Here is a 22,301-nt window from a genome sequence, read left to right on the forward strand (position 1 = left end):
AACCGTTTGTTGTTGTCGTTTAGTCATGTCCGACTCTTTGTGACCCCATGGACCAGAGCACACCATAGTTAAGGTTAATCATGTCTTCAGGTTCATGCCTAACTATAAATCACAAATAATTGAAAATGGAAGTGAAAGCTTCTTACCTCCTCATGGCCGCACCAGAGAGGGAGGAGGGCACTAGACCAAGGGTTGTACATATGACACTGAACCATAGTTTAGCATTACATTTGAGCCAGATCAAATAGATGGATGGAAATATATACACACTGCCAGTCTAAAAGGAGAAAGTTACACACACACACACAATTGCTTACATACACCTACAAGGATACTTTCTTTTTGCAAATGTTGGCTAAAACCAAAACAGCAACTTGCAACTGATTATTTCAGTTTTAGATGCCAACAATGATAATGCACTTGGGCGGTTTCTGTTCAATAAGATACATAAATGTATCTTAGGCTTCACTCAAGAGGTTAGGCTTCACTCAAGAGGAGCTTAAAGCATCAGAACCCTTCACATGGGTTTCAGTGGCTCTTCTATTAGACTCAGCATTTTTCAGAGTTCTGAAGTTAAAGCAAAAATCACATTAGTTTTGAAATAGAAGCCCCTCGGTAAAATTTCCTTGCTTAAGTTGCACATGTGTCCTACAACCTTTCTGCTTAATAAATGCCATCAATTCATGCTAAATACAACTGTAGTGTTGGGCAGATTGGGACTGAAATCTAAATAAAAGATTATGGGCTACAACAGTAAAGCTATACCTACCAGGAACAAGAAGATCCATATTTTCCAAAGTGACATGCATAGGTCTCCTAAGGCTGAATGGAAAGTTACACGTTATACACAGAAAGATTCCAGTTTTTCCCTAGATTCACTTTCATGGCCAAAATGAGAAATACAGAGGCTTGGATCCAGACAAGTGCCAATGGAAGGAGGTGGGTGGGAGCTACTCACAGGAGATGCCTCAACCCAGTTTTCAATGTTCCCCATTTCCTACTCATCCCCCTTTCTCCTTAGCCTACCCTGAATTCAGGAAAGTCTTGGGGGGGGTATGTTGGCAGAAGTCTGAGATAAAGCTCTTTGATCCAGCGGTGACTTCCATCAGCAGAATGGGAAAGGAGACAATTATTACAGTATTATTATTAATAATAATACTACATATATATTTATACCCTGCTTTCCTCCCCCCCCCACAGGAGTCAAGATGGCTTACAGATAAAGACAAGAACCGCTAAAAATTAAACACTGATAGAATTAAAACCATATACATATAAAAGCCCAGTAAAACCATACAAGTATTTACAATACAATACAGCATGGCACCAGCCCTTTCATTACAGGGAATTCCAAAGTCTGGGAGCTGCCACCAAGAAGGCCCTCTCCTGCGTCCCTACCAAGCTTGCCTGTGAAGATAGCAGGACCGAGAAGGGCCTCCCCCAAAGATCTCAAAATCCAGGCAATTTCTGTTAATCCCTCTCTCCACCTCCTGCCACAGACCCCTTCCCATGTTCTTCTCAGGGGTTCACCAACCCTTTGTATCAGTTTCTCAGCAAAAGCTAGAGTTCCGTGGGCAGCAGCCTGGATGAGGGAATACGGCTGCTGCCCATGATCATACATCTATGTGATTGGTGTTTGTTGTATTATGGTTCTGTTCTGGGTATTTCATTTCCTGATCACACTAGGGGGGAAATGAAGCAGGAGGTATCCTCACATTCACAGTAAACCATTCTTTAAAAAAATATATATTTATTAAAGTTTCAAAGAAGTTACAAAAATGAAAAGAAGAAAGAAAAAAAAGGAAACAAAAAATACAAAATACAGAAAAATAAAAACAATTAAAAACAAATCAGTCTTTCCATGTCTTATCTTTCATTTGCTTGTTTCCCTGACCTCCTCACACCCCCCCTTTTTAGTATTCTAGTTCAATAGTTGTTTCAGCAAGTCCTTACCATTTTTGCTTTTATCTTAATATTTTATCTTGATATATTGTAACTTTACATTTTTACCTGTTAACAATCCATTTTTACATACCACTTTATAACATGATTGCTAAAACCACATATCTTCATTCCAGCATCCTTCTAACATTCCTTAATTTTCCAGTGTTTCTGTAGATAATCTTTAAATTTCTTCCAATCTTCTTCTACCGACTCTTCTCCCTGGTCTCGGATTCTGCCAGTCATTTCCGCCAGTTCCATGTAGTCCATCACCTTCATCTGCCATTCTTCCCGGGTGGGTAGATCTTGTGTCTTCCAGTACTTTGCAATAAGTATTCTTGCTGCTGTTGTTGCATACATAAAGAAAGTTCTATCCTTCTTTGGCACCAATTGGCCGACCATGCCCAGGAGAAAGGCCTCTGGTTTCTTCAGGAAGGTATATTTAAATACCTTTTTCATTTCATTATAGATCATCTCCCAGAAAGCCTTAATCCTTGGGCATGTCCACCAAAGGTGAAAGAATGTACCTTCATTTTCTTTACATTTCCAACATTTATTATCGGGCAAATGATAGATTTTTGCAAGCTTGACTGGTGTCATGTACCACCTGTACAGTGGTGCCTCGCAAGATGAAATTAATCTGTTCCTTGAGTGTCTTCGTCTTGCGGGTTTTTTCATCTTGCGAAGCACGGCTATTAGCGGCTTAGTGGCTTAACGGCTTAGCGGCTATTAACGGCTAAGCGGCTTAGCGGCTTTAAGAAAACAAGGAAACAAAGGAACAAAGGAAACAAACTCGCAAGAACTCGCAAGACGTTTCATCTTGCGAAGCAAGCCCATAGGGAAAATCGTCTAGCGAAGCGATGCAAAAACAGAAAAACCCTTTCGTCTTGCGCGTTTTTCGTTTTGCGAGGCATTCGTTTTGCGGGGCACCACTGTATATCATTTTCATAATATTCTCTCTTAAGGCATTACATGCAGTAAATTTCATACCTGTGGTCCATAACTGTTCCCAGTCAGCCAACATAATGTTATGTCCGACATCTTGTGCCCATTTTATCATAGCAGATTTCACCGTTTCATCCTGAGTATTCCATTTCAACAGCAAGTTATACATTCTTGATAATATCTTAGTTTTGGGATCTAACAGTTCTGTTTCCAATTTTGATTTTTCCACCTGGAAGCCAATTTTCTTGTCCAAATTGTAAGCCTCCCTTATTTGATAATAATGAAGCCAATCTCGCACTTTGTCTTTTAGTTTCTCAAAGCTCTGCAATTTCAATTTATCTCCTTCTTGTTCCAAAATCTCCCAATATTTCGGCCATTTGGCCTCCATATCGAGCTTTTTCTGAGCCTTCGCTTCCATCGGTGATAACCACCTTGGGGTTTTATTTTCAAGTAGGTCTTTATATCTTATCCAGACATTGAACAATGCTTTCCTGACAATATGGTTTTTAAATGCTTTATGTGCTTTGACCTTATCATACCACAAATATGCATGCCACCCAAATACATTATTGAAACCTTCTAAATCCAAAATGTCTGTGTTCTCAAGAAGCAGCCATTCTTTCAGCCAGCAGAATGCTGCTGATTCATAGTAAAGTTTAAGGTCTGGCAGGGCAAATCCACCTCTTTCTTTTGCATTGGTTAGTATTTTAAATTTTATTCTGGGCTTCTTGCCCTGCCAGACAAATCTGGAAATATCTCTCTGCCACTTCTTGAAACAGTCCATTTTATCCAAAATTTGCAATGATTGAAACAATGATTGGCAATATATTCATTTTTATAGCAGCAATACCGCCTAGCAAAGAAAGCTTCAAATTTGACCATATTTCTAAATCCTTTTTCACTTCTTTTCATAGTTATCTTTAAATAAATTCACGTTCTTAGCAGTCATATTAACCCCCAGGTATTTTACTTTCTTAACCAGTGTTAAACCTGTCTCCTTCTGAAACCTCTCTTTCTCAATCGGTGTTAGATTTTTCTCTAAAACCTTAGTTTTTAACTTGTTCAACTTGAATCCTGCAACCTGACCAAATTCTTGAATCAGTTCCAATACTCTTTTAGTACTAGATTCTGGCTCCTGTAATGTCAGTACTAGATCATCTGCAAATGCTTTCAATTTGTACTGTTTGGCTCCGACTTGTATATCTTTAACCAATTGGTCCCTTCTGATCATATTTAGGAGAACCTCCAGGACCGAAATAAAGAGCAATGGGGAAATTGGGCAACCTTGTCGTGTCCCTTTCTCTATCTTAAATTCCTCCGTCACCACATTATTAACAATTAGTTTGGCCTTTTGTTCTGAATAAATTGCACCTATACCATTTCCAAAACCTTGACCAACCCCCATCCCCTGGAGATTCTTCTTCATAAAACTCCAAGAAATGTTGTCAAAAGCTTTCTCCGCGTCTACAAATATCAAAACTGCTTTAGTATTAATATTCCCTTGTAATTTTTCTAAGATATTAATTATATTTCTCGTGTTATCAGACAGGTGTCTGCCCGGGAGAAAGCCTGCTTAATCTTTATATGTCTCTTCCACTAGTACTTTTTTTAATCTTTTAGCCAAAATATCTGCAAAAATTTTGTAATCCACATTAAGCAGAGATATGGGGCGGTAATTCTTAAGTTGTGTCTTCTCAGACTCAATTTTCGGTATAAGTGTAGTGTAGGCTTCCTTCCACCACTCTGGTGCTTTTTTCCCTTCCAAAATTCCATTACAAACTTCCTTTAATGGTTGTATTATCCAATCTTTCAAGGATCTATAATATCTTGAAGTTAAGCTGTCCGGCCCTGGAGATTTACCCAGTTGCATATTCTGTATGGCACCTTCTACCTCCTGTTCAGTTATTTTATAGTTCAGCATTAACTTATTTTCTTGAGAGATTTTTTGTAGTCCATTTAATTTCAAAAATTGATCTATATCAATTTCTTTCTGCGGCCCTTGTGTATATAATTGTTTAAAGTACCTCTGGAAACATTTTCTAATCTCCACTGGATTCTGTATAGTCTTTCCTTCCACCACAGTAAACCATTCTATGGCTTACTACAGCATGTAAACTGGACCAGTCTCCTCCAGGCTATTGATTTGACTTTTGGATGTGTATATATTTTCATTAGAAGAACACCAATATCTTAACTCTGCTCAACTTCAAGTTTACTGCAAAGTAACAAGCTATATTGTTATATAAATATATAAGTGATATAAATATATGACTTTGTATTTCTTATTGCAGAGCTGAAAGCAAGGCTTGGCCCCCTAATATTTTAGAAGATGGAAAAGCACAAGCTTATCGAGTCAATGTAGAACCAGAGCCACAGGTATGTGACCCTTTGACACTATACTATCTGTACCATTTTATAAGATAAAGCAGGAGACTACTTCCTTTCATCAATTAGCTGATCAACAAATAAATACACATGAGATGAAATTTTAAAAGATAACATTTTTAATGTACAAAGTGCTTTCACTCGTATCCCATATACAGTGGTACCTCGGGTTAAGAACTTAATTCGTTCTGGAGGTCCGTTCTTAACCTGAAACTGTTCTTAACCTGAGGTACCACTTTAGCTAATGGGGCCTCTCACTGCCACTGCACGATTTCTGATCTCATCCTGAAGCAAAGTTCTTAACCTGAGGTACTATTTCTGGGTTAGCGGAGTCTGTAACCTGAAGCGTCTGTAATCTGAAGTGTCTGTAACCTGAGGTACCACTGTAGTGCCAAGTGACTGTTCATCAGCACAAGGCTTTCTATTTATGCAACAGGACTCTCCCCCCCCCCCCCCGCTCTGGGTTCTGTTCTGGATTCCTCCAACCCTCTGGAGCAGATTTGGGGAGTGTGCAGTAGGAGGGGGGAGTCCTCTTGCACAAGCAGAAATCCTTGCCCTAACAGGGCAAGGGAGTTGAAAACATTTACTGTATTTCATTCATGTTTACTACAAGCCTTGGCTTAGCTACCATGCCACACTGAGCTAAAAATCTTGCTTTTCTCATGATGTGTGACTGGAATCAATTTGTGGTTCTCTCAAGCACATGTCACAACACACCATCAGTTCAGTGACTAATGGTACATTGTTCTATGAGGCTCTCCTCCAAGCCTCTGGCTGAAGTGAGGTGGGCAGCAAGGGGAGGCAGGGGCTTTTCCATTGTGAGACCTTGTCTTTGTAGTTCTGCCCAAGACAAACTTGCCTGGCATACTATCAGTTCTCTTTTTCAGCACCACTGGCATGCGCGCACACACACATACAAAGTCAAATCTTTTGTTCTTCATCAGGTTTGCTTCTCTGGTGATTTAACATGAGAAGCAAAGTGGCATTTAAAGATGTTGTGGTGGCTAGAGTAACACTGAAATTAATCCACCTAGTACCTGCATAGGAAATGGTGGTGATAAGAAATGATTTGTTCTTTAACAGTTTTCACTTTTTCACTGTAGTTCCTGGATTACTGGAGAATTTGACTGCTGGTGCCAAAATGGGGTTCTGAGTGCATCTTGTGCTAATTGCTATGAATGTCTGATAGCAAATTAGACTGAGTAGGAAGTTCAGTTTCAGTGACACTTTAGCCAAAGCAGCTCAACACTTCTGCCTGAACAGAGCTGCAGTAGAATACCAAAAGCCCAAGTGCACAAACAACCTTTTAACATAATATTTTGCCACTCAGTTAAATGAGCTCCTGCTGACCAAATGCGCAAGGGACTCAACAGAGAGAGAGGGTTAGTCACTAAATCAGATGGCCATTATGTACAAGGTGTTGAATGATGATGTGTACATGGGGTGTGTGTGCTTTAAGTCATTACATTTCTTGCTTTTCAGTTTACATTTTCCTCTTAGTATTTTTGGTGATATGTACAATGACTTTGTATGTGGAGCCAGCACAATCTGAAATGAGGAAGGGGGAGAGGAACAGCAAAGATGGGGAGGACTGTAAATCTCTGGATTTATGGGAGTTAATCCATCAGACAGATTGGAGTAACACCCTGGGGTAGGGTGGGGGGAACAAAGGCTGGTTATAAAGCAGGCAAAGGAAAGCCTGTCCACTTCTGGTCCTTATCGCATTTTTACCCATAACTGCATTCAATTTCTGCATTATTTTTAACAATCTAAAAAAAAAAGTTCCCAGAATACAAGAGGTGCGGATCAGGTCTTTCCAGATAGAAACTTGTAAGCATCAAATCCCTCAAGAATTCCTACTGAAGAATATTAGGTGATCTGACTGAACTCAGCGACACTTTGTTCTGAACAGACATGCACAGGATTGTGCCATAACAGACTGAGCTGTAAACCAGGGAGTATGTTGCTTCTGCTATGGATTTAGGAAAGCCACTATACTGTCAGCCACTATTCCCAACCTCCATATTCTGCAATACCGAGATGATCATACTGACCTACCCTGCAGGGTTCCTGTAATCATGTATAAAGTGCTTTCAGAATTCTAAAGCACTATACAGTGGTACCTTGGGTTACATACGCTTCAGGTTACATACGCTTCAGGTTACAGGATCTGCTAACCCAGAAATAGTACCTCGGGTTAAGAACTTTACTTCAGGATGAGAACAGAAATCGTGTTCCGGAGGTGCGGCAGCAGCAAGAGGCCCCATTAGCTAAAGTGGTGCTTCAGGTTAAGAACAGTTTCAGGTTAAGAACGGACCTCCAGAACGAATTAAGTTCTTAACCAGAGGTACCACTGTATATAAATGCTCCTAGTGTGGTGTGGTGGCTAGAGTGTTGGGCTAGGTCCTGAGAGACCAGGATTCAAATCCCCATTTTGCTCTGCCCTGAAGGTTACTGGGTGACCCTGAGTCCGTCGCTGTCTCTCAGCCATTACCTACCTTCTAGGGTGGTTGTGTGGATAAATTAGGGAGGAAATGTGGAATACGAATGTAACCATAACAACTATCCTTTAAAAACTACAATACCTATCTCTGTACCCGAACACAACCATTTTTCTCCTCTAAAATAGAAAGAATGCCTGTGCCACTGAGGAAAGGAAATCATTAGTATAAACTCTTCTGTGCTTTGTCTCTTATAGATTTTTTTTTAGTCAAAATACACCCACATGGTGCTAATAAAAGAATGGGTTGTTTGCTTTCTTGACCACTTGCATAGTGCCGGATTTGACAGCTTGCTGGCATAACAGAGATTGGAAACTCATGTTTCAAACTGTGAGGTCAGACTCTGTTCTTGTTAATTGACAGTAGTTGCTGATTCCTGGTCATTAGGGAGAAGTGAGGAGGGGGGAGATTGCTGAAAAATGGGCATTAGCTTTGTGGAAATTCACAAGGCTGAAACGGGAACAAGGAAACAAAGGGTTTGGCAATACATTGCAGAGCCTTTCACTGCAAAGTCACTGGTTCGTTTCCAGTCCAAAATAAAAGTGATCAAAAGGTTTTGGTGAATTTAGTCTTGGGTGCCTGTGGTCAAAGATCCCTGATAGTAATAATAAAAAAGTTAGCCAGCCAATGGAACCTATTATTTAACTATCCATTCCTCTTGATTACAGCTTTATCAGAAAGGCCTTGGGGTCTCAAAAACAGTACACAGAGCCCAGATTTGTTTGCTTAAAGTACACATCACTCTTGGCTTCCGGTGAAACAAACAGCTACTTTTTGTTAGGCCAGTCATACCACCCACATAAGTGTCTTTTCATTTGTCCTTTTGAGGTCCTACAGGACAATAGTTATAGCATTAGTGTCATTCTACTAGTCTAACATGCCACTTAGCTGTGTTTATTTCCTATGGAACAGAATTCTCTTAATGGAAGCACCATGAAACAATGAGTTAAATATTAATTATTTTTTAATAGATGTAGCTCCAGTTTCTCCTCTTGGACAGACAAAGAAGATAATGTTTCATTTAGAGATAATACTTAAAGCATGTTTTCAGTTGTTATTCTTAACATAGAGTAAAAAAGAGAGAGCTATAAATGAGCCATGACGTTTCTGAAATAAATGGCAGGTTGGGAGACGCCACTAAACCATTTTGAAAACAAATTCCTGCTTCACTCATGAAAATTGAGCAAGCCTAATTATCCCTGCATTTCATATGAAAACAAGCACTTACAATACTACATCTAACGTATGTTTCATTCTGCTGTGCTAACTGTAATTGGTTGCATATGTAGTAGATGTATTTTGAAAGCAAGGCTTTAAAACATAGCTGGGTTTAAAGAATTTATCATAGAACCTTAGGGATGATTTCCTTTACCACTTGAAGCTGCAATGCATATTTGGTTTATTTCAGTTCACACTAATGCCCCAGTTCTTTGCAGGTGCCACACACGTGGGACCAGATTTTCTGCATGACATTGGAAAAACCACCCTAAATCCATATTTAGATGGGATGGAATTCAGGGTGGGGAGCCATGGTCTCCCCACTTATTTGGGGCCTGCCTTTGTCTTGAGTTAAAATTCCATCCTGGGGTATGAATAGCTGTGTGCTAAAACTGGGTTCCTGTGCTTGATGGTTACTGCACAGAATCAGTGGGCACAGTAATTCCAAGTGGTCACCATGTGCCCATATGATTATGTGAATGGACTTTTACTCAGGATTGCTTCCTTGGTTATTCTTTTTGTTCTCTTACTTCCCAGTGATAGCAGACTTTTCATAATTTTCATTGCAGTTAATTTGGAGTAAGGCATAGAGGTTAATTGTCATTGTCATCCACATGTCTTGACTAAGGAGCTTTGGAACACATTTCTCTTATTAGCTGACAATTGGAATGAGAATGCCCCATCTGTATGGAGTGTTCTGTTCTGGCAACCTTCTAGTATTAGCTGATGTGGAAATGATCCCATGATATGGAAGTGGTGGTGGTCCCTTTGGGGATATACTTTATAGTGGTGGTATGGAGAAGATCCCACAGAGTCAAATTCAAGCAACATAGTGTTGCAGGCCACCCCAATCTCCGAGTGGTGTGAGATTCCAGGAGTTCCAGGGGTTTGTGTTTCCTTTGGAATGAGAAATAGTAGAGACTGTGGCATCTTTATATGCTTTATTTACCGTATTTATACATAAATACAACCTGACCCTACAATGGAGGAGTTCACAGCATAAACACTCCAAAGAGTCTTGTTTCTCCCATAGTCTTGGATTCAAACAGAAATCAAACATTGTTCCTACACTTTCTCCAGCTTGCTTTTCCTCTAGTTCATGTCACTCCAGACTCTGGTCTCAACTCTGCCTTTGTCTTTCTACCTATTTGCAAGTTGGGAGAGGGGCTGCACTCAATTGCCATCTCACACAGAGCCCCTTTGTTCCTCTTAATAGCCCATCACCCAGGTGATTGCCTTACCAGGAAGCTAGCACAGCATGTATTTTAACTCCTGCTGGATCCAGGGCTTAGAAGGGTCTTGGTATACAGCCTATTTCCCCCTGCCTAAACTCATAACATGGGACGCGGGTGGCGCTGTGGGTTAAACCACAGAGCCTAGGGCATGCCGATCAGAAGGTTGGCGGTTCGAATCCCCGCGACGGGGTGAGCTCCCGTTGCTCGGTCCCTGCTCCTGCCAACCTAGCAATTCGAAAGCACGTCAAAGTGCAAGTAGATAAATAGGTGCCGCTCCGGCGGGAAGGTAAACGGCGTTTCCGTGCACTGCTCTGGTTCACCAGAAGTGGCTTAGTCATGCTGGCCACATGACCAATAAAGCTGTACGCTGGCTCCCTCGGCCAATAAAGCGAGATGAGCGCCGCAACCCCAGAGTCGGTCACGACTGGACCTAATGGTCAGGGGTCCCTTTACCTTTACCTTTAAACTCATAACACTACATCAGTGGCTCCCAATCAGCTAATTACCCTTGTTTTTCAAAAGCTAAGCCTACCCCATACTTTTGAAAATCTCTATGATATCTCTATGTAGTTTTTGTTATGTGAATGGTGCCACGGACCCCCTGGGTGGGTTACGCCGACCCCGCAACTAGGAACCACTGCACTACATAATATGTGGGTCAGCATGGATGACAGGACTGCCTAACTACTGCGTACACTAGGAGCAGCTAACCTTTTTGAGCCCAAGAGCTATGTAGACCTCAGGTCAGCTCTCTAGGGCCCATATATAAGTATGCATGGCCATAGCCAATTTTTTTTTGAAATGAACTTAATTTCAACCACTGACACATTCTTCTTATTCCTCACCTATTTTGCAAATATAACAGGAGAGAAGGGAGATTTAAAAAATTCATTGGCAGCTGACATTGAGAATAAGAATATTCCACCAGTGGTAACTTAAATGGGATAAACAGTCCATATGTCCAAAAAGATATCTAAACAGGATTGGTGACTATAAACATAGAAAAGACTATGAAATTTTCAGTCCACTGAGTAGTACATGGTGGTTGTTTATAATTCCAGCCCTGCACTATATGGGTTGTATTCAACTAAGTCCTACTCTGAGTAGACCCATTAAACTTAATTGGAGGAATTCAACAACACACTAATTAAAGTCACTTAGCAGTGTACTGTTTACGCTGGAATGGCTTGCACCAGTAGAATGGCTTGTGGAATAAAAGGCACAAGAAGTCAGCATGGTCCTTGTGTCTGATTGCACAACCGATACTTTCTGTTGAGCAAAACGTCACACAACAAACCTCCGCTAGCACAACCACTGCACTGCATTTCATATTGTGCAACCTTTATTTTTGTCCTTATGCTAGGCTAGCACAACAACTTTTGCACTGACAGTTGGAGAATGTTGACGTTAGGTCAATAAACCTAAGTCATTTGTGCCCACTAACTTCAATGGGTCTACTCTGACTAGGCCTGGCACTGAATACAGTACCATCCATAGTTTCTTTGCAACCATAAGGCCTCACAGGATACACTTTGTTCATTAGTCATTACTAACATTAAATATTAAATTCAACAATTTATTAAGAAAGCACTAGCCACTAAACTAAGAGCGTCCCCAAACAAATAATTATTTTAATTCCACTTCATAGCTGGAAGCTGCTTTCCCTCTTACTCACTCACACAATTAATTTCATTTCAATTTACTTCTGAGCTATAAGCACCCTGTACCTCCCCCACCCACATAATTAAATTCATTTCACAAAGCACTGGCCTGTTTACTCATTTCACTTTACAAAGCAGTGACCTTAAATTACATTGAATTGTGCTATTTAAAAGTTGCTGTTCAGTGTCCCTTTGGGTGCCTCTGAATGCTTGTTCTCTACTTTGGTTAGCATCATCTGTCTCCAGTTGCTGATGGAGAGATATGATCTCTCCTGATTGTTCCTAAGGGGAGCCAATGCATGAAGCAGCAGGAAAAACAACATACTGAGGTTTCCAACTGCTGCAGAAGCCCTTGTCAATAAGGAAGTGACAGGCAACTTACTGGATATGCTGCTGCTATCACTTCTAACAACTTTAGGGGATTTTAGGGTGCTTTGGGACCCTATGAAAACTCACTGAACAACTAGATATGACAGTGGGAGACAGTAAGGAAAACGAAATGATACTTAAATAGATTTCAACAGAGCCACCTTGGAATGGCTTGGTGACATGGACTGGCTAAACACAGAAGAATGGTTTTTATTTGTTTTCATTATTTATGCTCTGTAAAATGTGTTCTTAATGTTGTACACCTCCCTGGGATATTATGGTAAAGGGCGGTATATAGATCTAATAAATAATAATTTTTAGTTGGAGTTGCCTCTCTGGAAATCGAAGGCAGGATCAGTGGATGTGCTACGTGTTGTAAGTGTCCATTCATTTCTACTACATTCTACCTATATAATTGTAAATAAAATAATGAAGATAATGTAAGTCTTAAGTGCTGTCCCATTCCAAGGAAACTGTGCCCTGAAGCACTGGCCCCAAGTCTCTTCAGCACTTCAGCAATTAGGAAACAATATTATTGCCAGCATGAATTGAGATATTAATTGTACCATTCTCCTGGACAAATATAGTTTTCTTAGTTATAGTGACCTTTCTATAAGATACAAGCTGGGGTGGGGGGGTGTAGTATTGTATATGAATCTTTTTGGGAATTATACAGTATCAAACAAAAACAGCATATACTGCATAAAATCTCCAAATGAATTCAGTTAAATGCATCACCAAAGAGAAAAAATAGTTTTCATACTTTTGAGAAAACAAAATATGAGATAATACCCTGGCACAGTCCTAGATTCCCAATCACACGGGAACTGCAGGCTTGACTGAGGGCTGATTTAATGGTAGAAACATGCAGAAGCATTACAGCTACTGTTATTCAAATCAACCATGAATGGAAGGAATTTGTACAGAGTTCTCTCCCCACCCCCCACCCCCCACCCCAATACCACAACCATTCAATGGCATTACTATTTTGGAGACAACTAATTCCTTCAGATCAAATTGCTAGAGTGAAAAAATGGCAACAAAAAAGATTAACAGTTTTTTGCTTCTTCATAAAGGTCACATTAAATATTGCATCAAAGCAGGATAAATAGTATAATATAATGATGTTCTTGCTAGTACTGGCAAGACCACTAAATTAATCTCAGTTATATAGCTTAGCCTGTTGACACTATTAGGAAAGTTTTATTTGTGTATTGTCAATAGAATCATAGAACTGTAGTGTTGGAAGAGACCCCGAGGATCATCTAGTCTAGCCCAACTCCCTACAATATAGGAATATGCAGGTGTCCCACATGGGGATCAAATCTGCAATCTTGGCATTATCAGCACTACACTCTAACCAACTAGGCTATTCTGCTTTTGCATCATGACCCGCATCCCATTGTTTTGCTATATTTGAGCATCGTATGAGCCATGAAGGGTTAAATAAGGAAATGGCCGGGGGCATGTATGCCCCCCAACTTCCTCAAGCTGCAAGTTTTTAAGTGAGTTGAGCTGAATTCCTTGGTTTAGTCTTGTTTTGGTCTCTGTGCAGGAGGCAAGGGGGAAGCTAGATATCCAGTACTGTACAGGTGGATAGCCAACTCCAGAGGATTGAGGAAGCAGTCCAGTATCAGGGCAACCCAGAAACAGAGGGCCTTAAGAAGAAGCCAAAGCCAAGTAGAGTGAAACAGTTTAAAAGTGGGCACGATGTAACAGCAGGGTTGTGAGACAATGCCAAAGTCAAACACAGCACAGCAGCCCGAGGTGTAGTAAAGATTCCAAGAGCAAGGTGCTAGCAGAGGTCAGTAGCACAGGATCAGTTAGGACAGGCATCAGAAACAAGAAGCTGGGTTGCACAGAGCTAAGGTCCTGCACTGGTCCAGCAGCTAACAAGTCTGCAGCTGTGGTCACCCAGGACCAGCTGCAACTGGTTACCGTATCTCAGACTTCCAGGTTCCTTGCTTCCAATGAGTCCTTTGCTCCCAAGGATGACTCTTACTCCTGAGGACCCTGGTTCTTTGGGGCCTTAAGGCATGCTCTCTGTTGAATGAGAAGTCAGTCCGGCTCCAGCAGGGCACCTCCTATAATGTGCTTGAAAGCTATCTTCAGACCTTTTTGCTAATCACTCAAAGATCTCAAGAGCATGGTCTGCTGCTGGATGTGGGGAATGGGGTTTGTGTGCCCACCCCTGCCCTTCCCCCTGATTTAATGCCTGCACATGGCTATTGTTACCAGCACATACCAAAAGTAGGGATGTTGCTAAAATAAATGGAAAAAAATCCAACAGCAGATTGTTGGGTTCAACTTGAAAATTTGGGGGAGTTCTTGGGTTTACATTTCTTGGGTTAAAATGCAGCTGCTGCCACCATGATCACAAATAAGAGGGGATGAGTGAGCAAGTAACTACTCCATGGGTTACAGCAGTAGCATCAATAGCAATGGTTTGCTGGCTCTCGCAAACCGATGCTTGTCATTGTCATTATTAACATGGTTGGCACCTCAAGGTGTCTAGTCCTAGAATAATCCATATCTCCTAGAGGATTTCCAGAGTTTCAGCAGATATTCTGATGAGCGTAGCCAAGGGAGGACAGCTGCCCCCCTAAATCAGTAAAAATCAATTAAAAAACATAGCTAACTGAGGTTCTGGCCCCCCTAACAAAAGGCCTGTCCCCACTAACAAAAATCCTGGCTACGCCCGTGGATATTCTTCATAATAAGCAGCAACACTATATTATTTTCAGACCTGGTTCAGTGGGGTTGACCATCACAAGTTTTTCCATCTTGTTTAACCATAACCCTCCCCAGATAAGGAAAATCTGGAGTGGCTGAATCTCATGAACGTTAGATTTTCAGTTACATTATAGTGAATTTGTATAAGCTGTCACTTAACCCATTTTTAATCTGCTACAACTGATATATATACAACAGTTTCTCTCAAATCAACCATCTTAATGCCAAATAATTACAGTATATGTTAAAAATGCAGCATTTAGATCAGGAAAGACTTGTTTCCAGCTGAAATGTCTTCGTAGTCAGTTCTTTTTCCTGGCTTCCATACCTTCTGCCCTGGCTGCAATAAGTAGGCAGGGCTGTGGATGTGGTCCTGGCTGTGCCACTTCATCAAGTATTACTGGCCTAGAATTGTAGGCAAACGTGCTGCTTGCAAATAGATTTGGGGAGAAGAGTTTCGTATGCTTTCTGTTGCTAAAATTGCTACAGTTGTGTAAAGTTCAGCTCCTTAGTTTTGCTGTGCTTTACCTATGTGGCCAAAGCCCATGGGAGACATAATGAAGGCCTTGGTTAATAATGTTTCTCTGTTTTCCACATAGTCACTTCCTGTGAATTAAGCACTGTGTAGTCATTTGTTACCATTTTCATACAGCTCCATTTGTAACCAAGCAACCAATTATTGTAGGTAAATAATTCTGATCACAGTGCAATACTTTGGTTGTTCTTCAGGGGAAAAAAATCTGCGATTTTTTTTCCTTCCCCTTTTTAATGTGGCGCTGAATCATTTGGAAAATCCTGTTTTTTCATAATAATATAAAAGGGTAATTTGTCCTGTGTCCCAGATAGGAAAAGTTGTTACTCAAAGTAGGCTATACATACAAATCATATGATTATTTACTAGATATGCATTTTAAATTATTATTTCAAATATCCAGTCATTAAGGTTACCATGTGTTCATGGGCTACATTTTAATTAATGTATTTTAAGACTTTAAAAAAACAACAACAACCACCACCTGGAGTCAAAGAGTCACTTGAAATAAAATATTAGTATAATGTATGTTATGGACCTAGGAAAATGCAAATAAATGTCTAGTAAAAACAGAGGTGGCTTATTTTTAAAACAGGATCATATACAAACTTGAAAGCTAACATTTAGGCCACTCTATTATCTTCTCTGACTGTTTGACACAATCTAGTTTAGAACTTTAGGTTCCTCACACCATAATTTTAAAACTTTATCAATATGAATATAGAGATTTTTCATTATTCCAGATTCATAGTTGAATTCTGAATAAAAAAGGCTTGTTGGCTATGGTATTCCATGCAATCTTGGTAAAGGAAGAAGAAATATAATTAAAACAACTTTTTCAGCAAAAGATGAACATGCAGATTTTAAGAAATTAATGCTATATTCAGTTTCATTTAAAATGACTACAAAACTGACCATCGGGCCAACAAGCAAACAGGGCCACAAATGATCTTTGTAACTCAGCCATTTCAGTCTAGCAGTTGTCAGAATTTTTTTATGTTAGTAAATTGGTAGATCCAGATGGACAATAGAAAGTGCTTGTGTTTAAAGATATACTCAGTGATATATACTCAGTGAAGTACAAGTAGAATGAAAACAGTTGAACAGAAACAGAATAGAAAAGTCCTTATAAAACTGAAAACTAAATATCTAGAACTAGGGACTGAAGTTGGTGGTGTGATACCATATATAGGGACCAGTAACTAAAGGCTTAGGGACACGGATGGTGCTGTGGGTTAAATCACAGAGCCTAGGACTTGCTGATCAGAAGGTCGGCAGTTCGAATCCCCGCGATGGGGTGAGCTCCCGTTGCTCGGTCCCTGCTCCTGCCAACCTGGCAGTTCAAAAGCATGTCAAAGTGCAAGCAGATAAATAGGTACCACTCCGGCGGAAAGGTAAACGACGTTTCCGTGTGCTGCTCTGGTTTGCCAGAAGTGGCTTAGTCATGCTGGCCACATGACCCGGAAGCTGTACGCCGGCTCCCTCGGCCAAAAAAGCGAGATGAGTGCCGCAACCCCAGAGTCTGTCACGATTGGACCTAATGGCCAAATTTGGACCTCAGAGGTATCCCACCTACAGGGGGACCCCTTCCTGTTTCACCACCTGAGATGTAATGGAAATATGTCCCCTTGTCCCCCACGCTGCCTCACCCCACCACTTCTGCCCCCACTGTAATGCTGCCCCCTTTTGCTGATCTGCAAGGCATTGCTGCTCCTCTTCCCCACCCTGGGGAGGGCAAGACGAGAGGCTGCACAGCATACCAAAAGACCTTCCTCTCACCAGTGAGAGGGGGTGCTCTGGCAGTGATAGGAAAGGTGGTGCTGCCGGCTACTACCTCTTGCACTTCCTCTGAGGTGGGTGATTTACCCTGCCTCATTGGTGGGCTGGCTCTGATCACCTGACAATACAGAGACAGTTGGTCCGTATTGCATTACATGTATGTGGGGAAGGCAATGACTGTAGGTGGCTGCAGAATGTTCCGCAAGTCTTCAATGGGAGTGGAGGTTAGGCCTAGATCACCACTGCCTTCATCTCCTCCTAAAACTCTTATATAAGTAGCTCTTGCAGTCTATGGGCTGATTGTGGTTAGAACCATTTCAATGCAGGAACAAATCTCTGAAGCATCCTGGTGACATGAAAGTTGCACCCAAGATTAAATGTTCTGTTAGTAAATAAATATTGAAAGTACAGCATTGGAAAAGTTACTGTTTTGTTTGTTTGGTGTCTTCGGGGTGACTTGGCATGTCATGTCCCATCTTGCAGAGGATAACCAGACCACATCCAGAGCAGTGCTTGCAGGGAATGCAGTATTTGGCACAACTCTGTGCATTTGGAAACTTACATATGAGTGCAGGCCTGCTTGCTTGGATTCTGTAACATTGATCCAAATGGCAGTATTTTCCTTTAGAAGTGATATATGCTAGATTTAAGAGCCAAATGAAGTGAGAACCTTATACTAATGCATGGTGTTTTGTATTCCTGATTTCACTGAGTACCTGGAGTTGAGTAGGAGGGACAGTTTAGGAGATATTCTCTTATTCAGCATGGTTGCAGAACCTAAACAATATTGAATTACTATCATGATTCTTACCATTTTTGGATTCCAGTCATTGATTAAAGGGATGGGACGGCCTTCATTCTCTTCCATAGAACATGTTCTGCAAAACTATTTAGATCAAACTTTTACATTATTTGCGGTATTTATTAATTCAAAGATAATTAATAGTTATCTTTGGACATAAGATGTATTGTTCTGTAAAGATTGTAGATTTGGGGTGAATTTTACCATAATTTTATCCATAGAAAGATACCCGTTACAATTACCATCTAGGTTTATTCTAAAATCATTCTAAACTTATTTTATACCTTGAGAATGAAATATTGCATATCAAAAATAATTTTAACCACTGGGATGTACAAAATAGAAAAATATAATATGAATGTTACTACAACTTGTTTGTGAAATATTTTAATGCAGTTTATTTTAATAAATAATTTTTAATAAAAAGGATATCAGTTTAAATCTTCCAGTCATCCACCACCCCACTTCAAAGCTTGTGAAACCTATTTTGCCTTTTTAAATCACAGTTCATTAAGCATTACAACCACACAAGCCCTACTGAAGTTAATGATGGTTAGGCAGGAGTAGCATTTGGTAGATTTGTCTCCTACGTTACGATAGCACTGGAGTTTTCTCAGCAGGAATTTGAGTACTGAAGATATATGAGGCGCAGTAACAGAGTACGATTGTTTAAGCACAGAAGAATGACTTTTCTTTCTAGACCGTTCTTTCACTAGAGATGTGGTGCAGATTTGTCTTAAAAAATAAAGTGCTGTACTAGGCAAATAACAGAATAAAAAAGACTTTTGTTATTAGTGGTGCAAGCAAAGGTTGGCTTCCTTTCAGAAACAAAAGGAGAGCACAGCAAATAGGAAAAATTATTGGTTGCCTTTCAACTTCATGGGGGGTGGGGAATGAACTGTATATACTAGTATCTTCAAACATGTTTTAGGAAAAAAAGGTTTATATATATTTATTGAAAAGCCTATGAGCTGACTTTGGTTGTTCCATTCCATACATCTATTTGAATGGAATGGAATGGAAAATTCTTTGTTAATTATGCTTTTCTAGGGTGTAGAGAGACACCACTAAAATTTTATCTCGTCATGGATCAAATACTTGTTTGAAAGCATTGCAAGCATACAGGGCAAAAAAGTTAGCCTAAATAAAACACTGTGTACTGTGTTACAGTTATTTGAAAACATGCCAGGCATATTCTTCTAGCACCCAAGGTGCCAACAGCCTAACATGTCAGAATTTGGTCCATTTTATTTTACTGTGAATGCTTGCATCTGAATAAGCGCTTATTCAGTTCAAAAACTTTGAATGCTTCCAGAAATGAGTTGGTGCAATGAAGTTGTTTGAGAAAAGGTGTTACTGTAATTCCTTTTCTCTTTGCTGTATAAGAGCCTAGTTCATATATACACTGAAGAATCCAAATGGACAACCATTTACATTATGTCAGTATAGAGGTAGCCCTGCCAAGTGAGTTCTGCAATGGTCTTCCAAATAGTTCAGCTGAGATTATTTCCAGTACTACACACAGTGGTTAACAGTGGGAAACTTGGTAACAATGGGAAATAATGACCAATGCATTCTACTGTTAGCATCTTATAATTTTCCAGCCACAGAATTTTCCTGTAGGCAACATGAAGAAGTTGTAAGGGCCTTCTCGGAAGTGGTGCCTGCCCTGTGGAACTCCCATCAGATGTCAAACAGATAATTAACTATATGACTTTTAGAAGACATCTGAAGCCCTGTACAGGGAAGTTTTTAATGGTTCCTGATTTATTGTGTTTTTACTATTTTCTTGGGAGCTGCCCAGAGTGGCTGGGGCAGCTCAGTCAGATGGGCGGCATATAAATAATAAAATTATTATTATTTCAATTTACAACAACATTAACATAAGTATTTTCAGCTTTTGTTAAAGATGAAAGATTATTCCCATTGTTACAGGGATTCAGACTGTAAACATCACTATTTGGTTCTTTGTTTCCAAAGTATTAGTTTCCTTTTTTTTCAATGATATTTTATTCAAATTTCCAATACAGATTACAAAAGTAATAAGATAATAAAAAAGAAAACAAACAATAAAGAATACAGAATAAATAATAATAAAAAAGATAATAGAAAGGACAGCAAAAAGAAAAAAAGTCCATCTTTCAATTTCTTACTTTTCATTTACTTGTTTCCCTGACCTCCTCACACCTCCCTTTTTTGTATTCCATTTCGAATGGTTAATTCAGCAAATCCTTTCCCTCTTTGTTTTTATCTTGGTTCTTTGTCTTAACATATTATAGCCTTATATTTTCATCTATTAACAAGCCATTTTTTCTTGGTCATCTTTCAAAGGATTTGTCAATGTTCCTATCAAGTATGGCAGACAAAAATGTTTACAAAAGTTGCATGAAAGGTGCAGGCAACTCTTGTGAATAATTATTTTTCTACCAGAAAGTGCATTCAAAATAAGACTGATTTATCACACACAATTCCCACCCAGATGTTTCATACATTGTAGCAGCTTCAAAGTTATTGAAAATATATGGGCATACTGTGTTGCCCCAACCATTTCAGCATATGGAAATGATGGGGAGGGGGGAGCTCAGCACCAGTGGAATTCCAGTTTCACCTACCCATGACAAGACAATTGCATACATGTGTTTGCAAGATGCTGAATTCAATCCAGACCAGCTTTTGTCATGCCACCACACATATTTCATTACGCTTGTGCTGGCAGGCTGAGGGCCAACTCATGCTCCGTTCCATGCAGGGCGGCAGTGTGCATGTGGCTGCCTTGTCACAAGCTGAACAAGGATGAAATCAGCATGGGTTGAACTGTTCCCTGACCATCACATAGTGAATGTAATTATCAGAACAGGCAGTATCTCGACTTAAGCAAAAGTGAAGACAGTCCTTATTTATGTAAAGCACAGCATCTTTTTTTGGGGGGGGGGGAATTGAGATTAGCTAGTTTCATTATGCTTCCACTTTCATGATGTATATGAAGACTGATCTCCTGACACAGCTTCCTCTCAAACTTTTACTTGACCTGCTAATATTCTGCTAACATGCAAGTATGCAGAAACCACTTTTGTTATAATCAAGCTGCTGAACAACACACATAAGGATTGCATTGCAGATTTCAGTTTCATGGGTGAAACCACACATCACTGAAAAATGTATTTCATAACTTTCACACCAGCCTAAACAGGGAAATCCCAGCATCCCAGATCAAATTCTTCAGCCAGGACTTAACTCACTCTGTTTATATATTCTTATTACAAAATGTAAGCCTGATGCATCTGGCTTTGCCGTTCAAGGTCCTATAAATGTATTTTGAAGCTCTTTCAGCTATGAATGTTTGATGTGGATATATCTGGAGCAGTTCAGTTTTCCATGTCCCCCCACCTCCAATAGCCCAATACATTTTGCTGCCTGAGGCAGATCGGTAAATTGCTTCCTACCCCCACAAAACTCAAGGTGCAGAGTTGCCAAGGCAAATCAAGTTATTTTAACACCGGAGGCTAAACATCCCAGGAGTGTTTTTTCCCTTTCCCTGGCAGCAGAAGCACAATAATAATAAATAAAATAAGTAGCCCTTTCATGAAAAATCACTTGCCTCACTCTTCCTAATGGCAGGGCTGGTTATAACAGCATCCTTCCTAACCCCATCAGCTTATTTTAACAATAATATTTTTAGATGGTCTGTGAACATTTTTTTCTCCTATACCCTGTCATATGGAAAAACTGAACCTTTTCTGATGTTCAGGCCATCAATTTTCTTTTTCTTTTCAGAATTCATTAGGCTGGGAACAGCTAAACATTTCTGATGGAGTAATGTTCACTGATGGCCAGGCCATTAAAATTTTGTTTCTCTCCCGACCTGTGTTTGCTACCAGCTGGTATTCAGAAGCACACTGCCTCTACTACTGGTGACAGTACACCGCCACCATGACTAATAACCATAGATAGCCTCATCATAGCTGTCAACTTTTCCCTTTTCTTGCGAGGAATCCTATTCGGAATAAGGGAATTTCCCTTTAAAAAATGGAAACATTGACAGCTATGAGCCTCATTCTCCATAAATTGATTTAATCCTCTTTTAAAGTTTATGGCTATCATTACCTTTAGAATAGAATGTTGAAGTCTGATAGGAAGTATAGGTGGGAAAAGGAAGCCAAGCTTCATTTTGTATTACTGGATTTGTTACATTGCACTTGA

The 22,301-nt window shown here is 40.0% G+C and overlaps 1 protein-coding gene across 1 annotated transcript in view; it reads left to right on the top strand.

Annotated features, from left to right (window-relative positions):
- PDLIM4 (PDZ and LIM domain 4) overlaps window positions 1-22,301 on the top strand; it is a 71,613-nt gene that overhangs the window by 22,645 nt on the left and 26,667 nt on the right. Inside the window, exon 3 of the mRNA XM_083600166.1 lies at window positions 5,178-5,262. Coding sequence (XP_083456292.1) covers window positions 5,178-5,262 — 85 coding nt within the window. The remainder of the gene's footprint in view (window positions 1-5,177; window positions 5,263-22,301) is intronic.

Source organism: Podarcis filfolensis, assembly GCF_964270895.1.
Source record: "Podarcis filfolensis genome assembly, chromosome: 2".
In the NCBI taxonomy this organism is placed as follows: Eukaryota; Metazoa; Chordata; class Lepidosauria; order Squamata; family Lacertidae; genus Podarcis; species Podarcis filfolensis.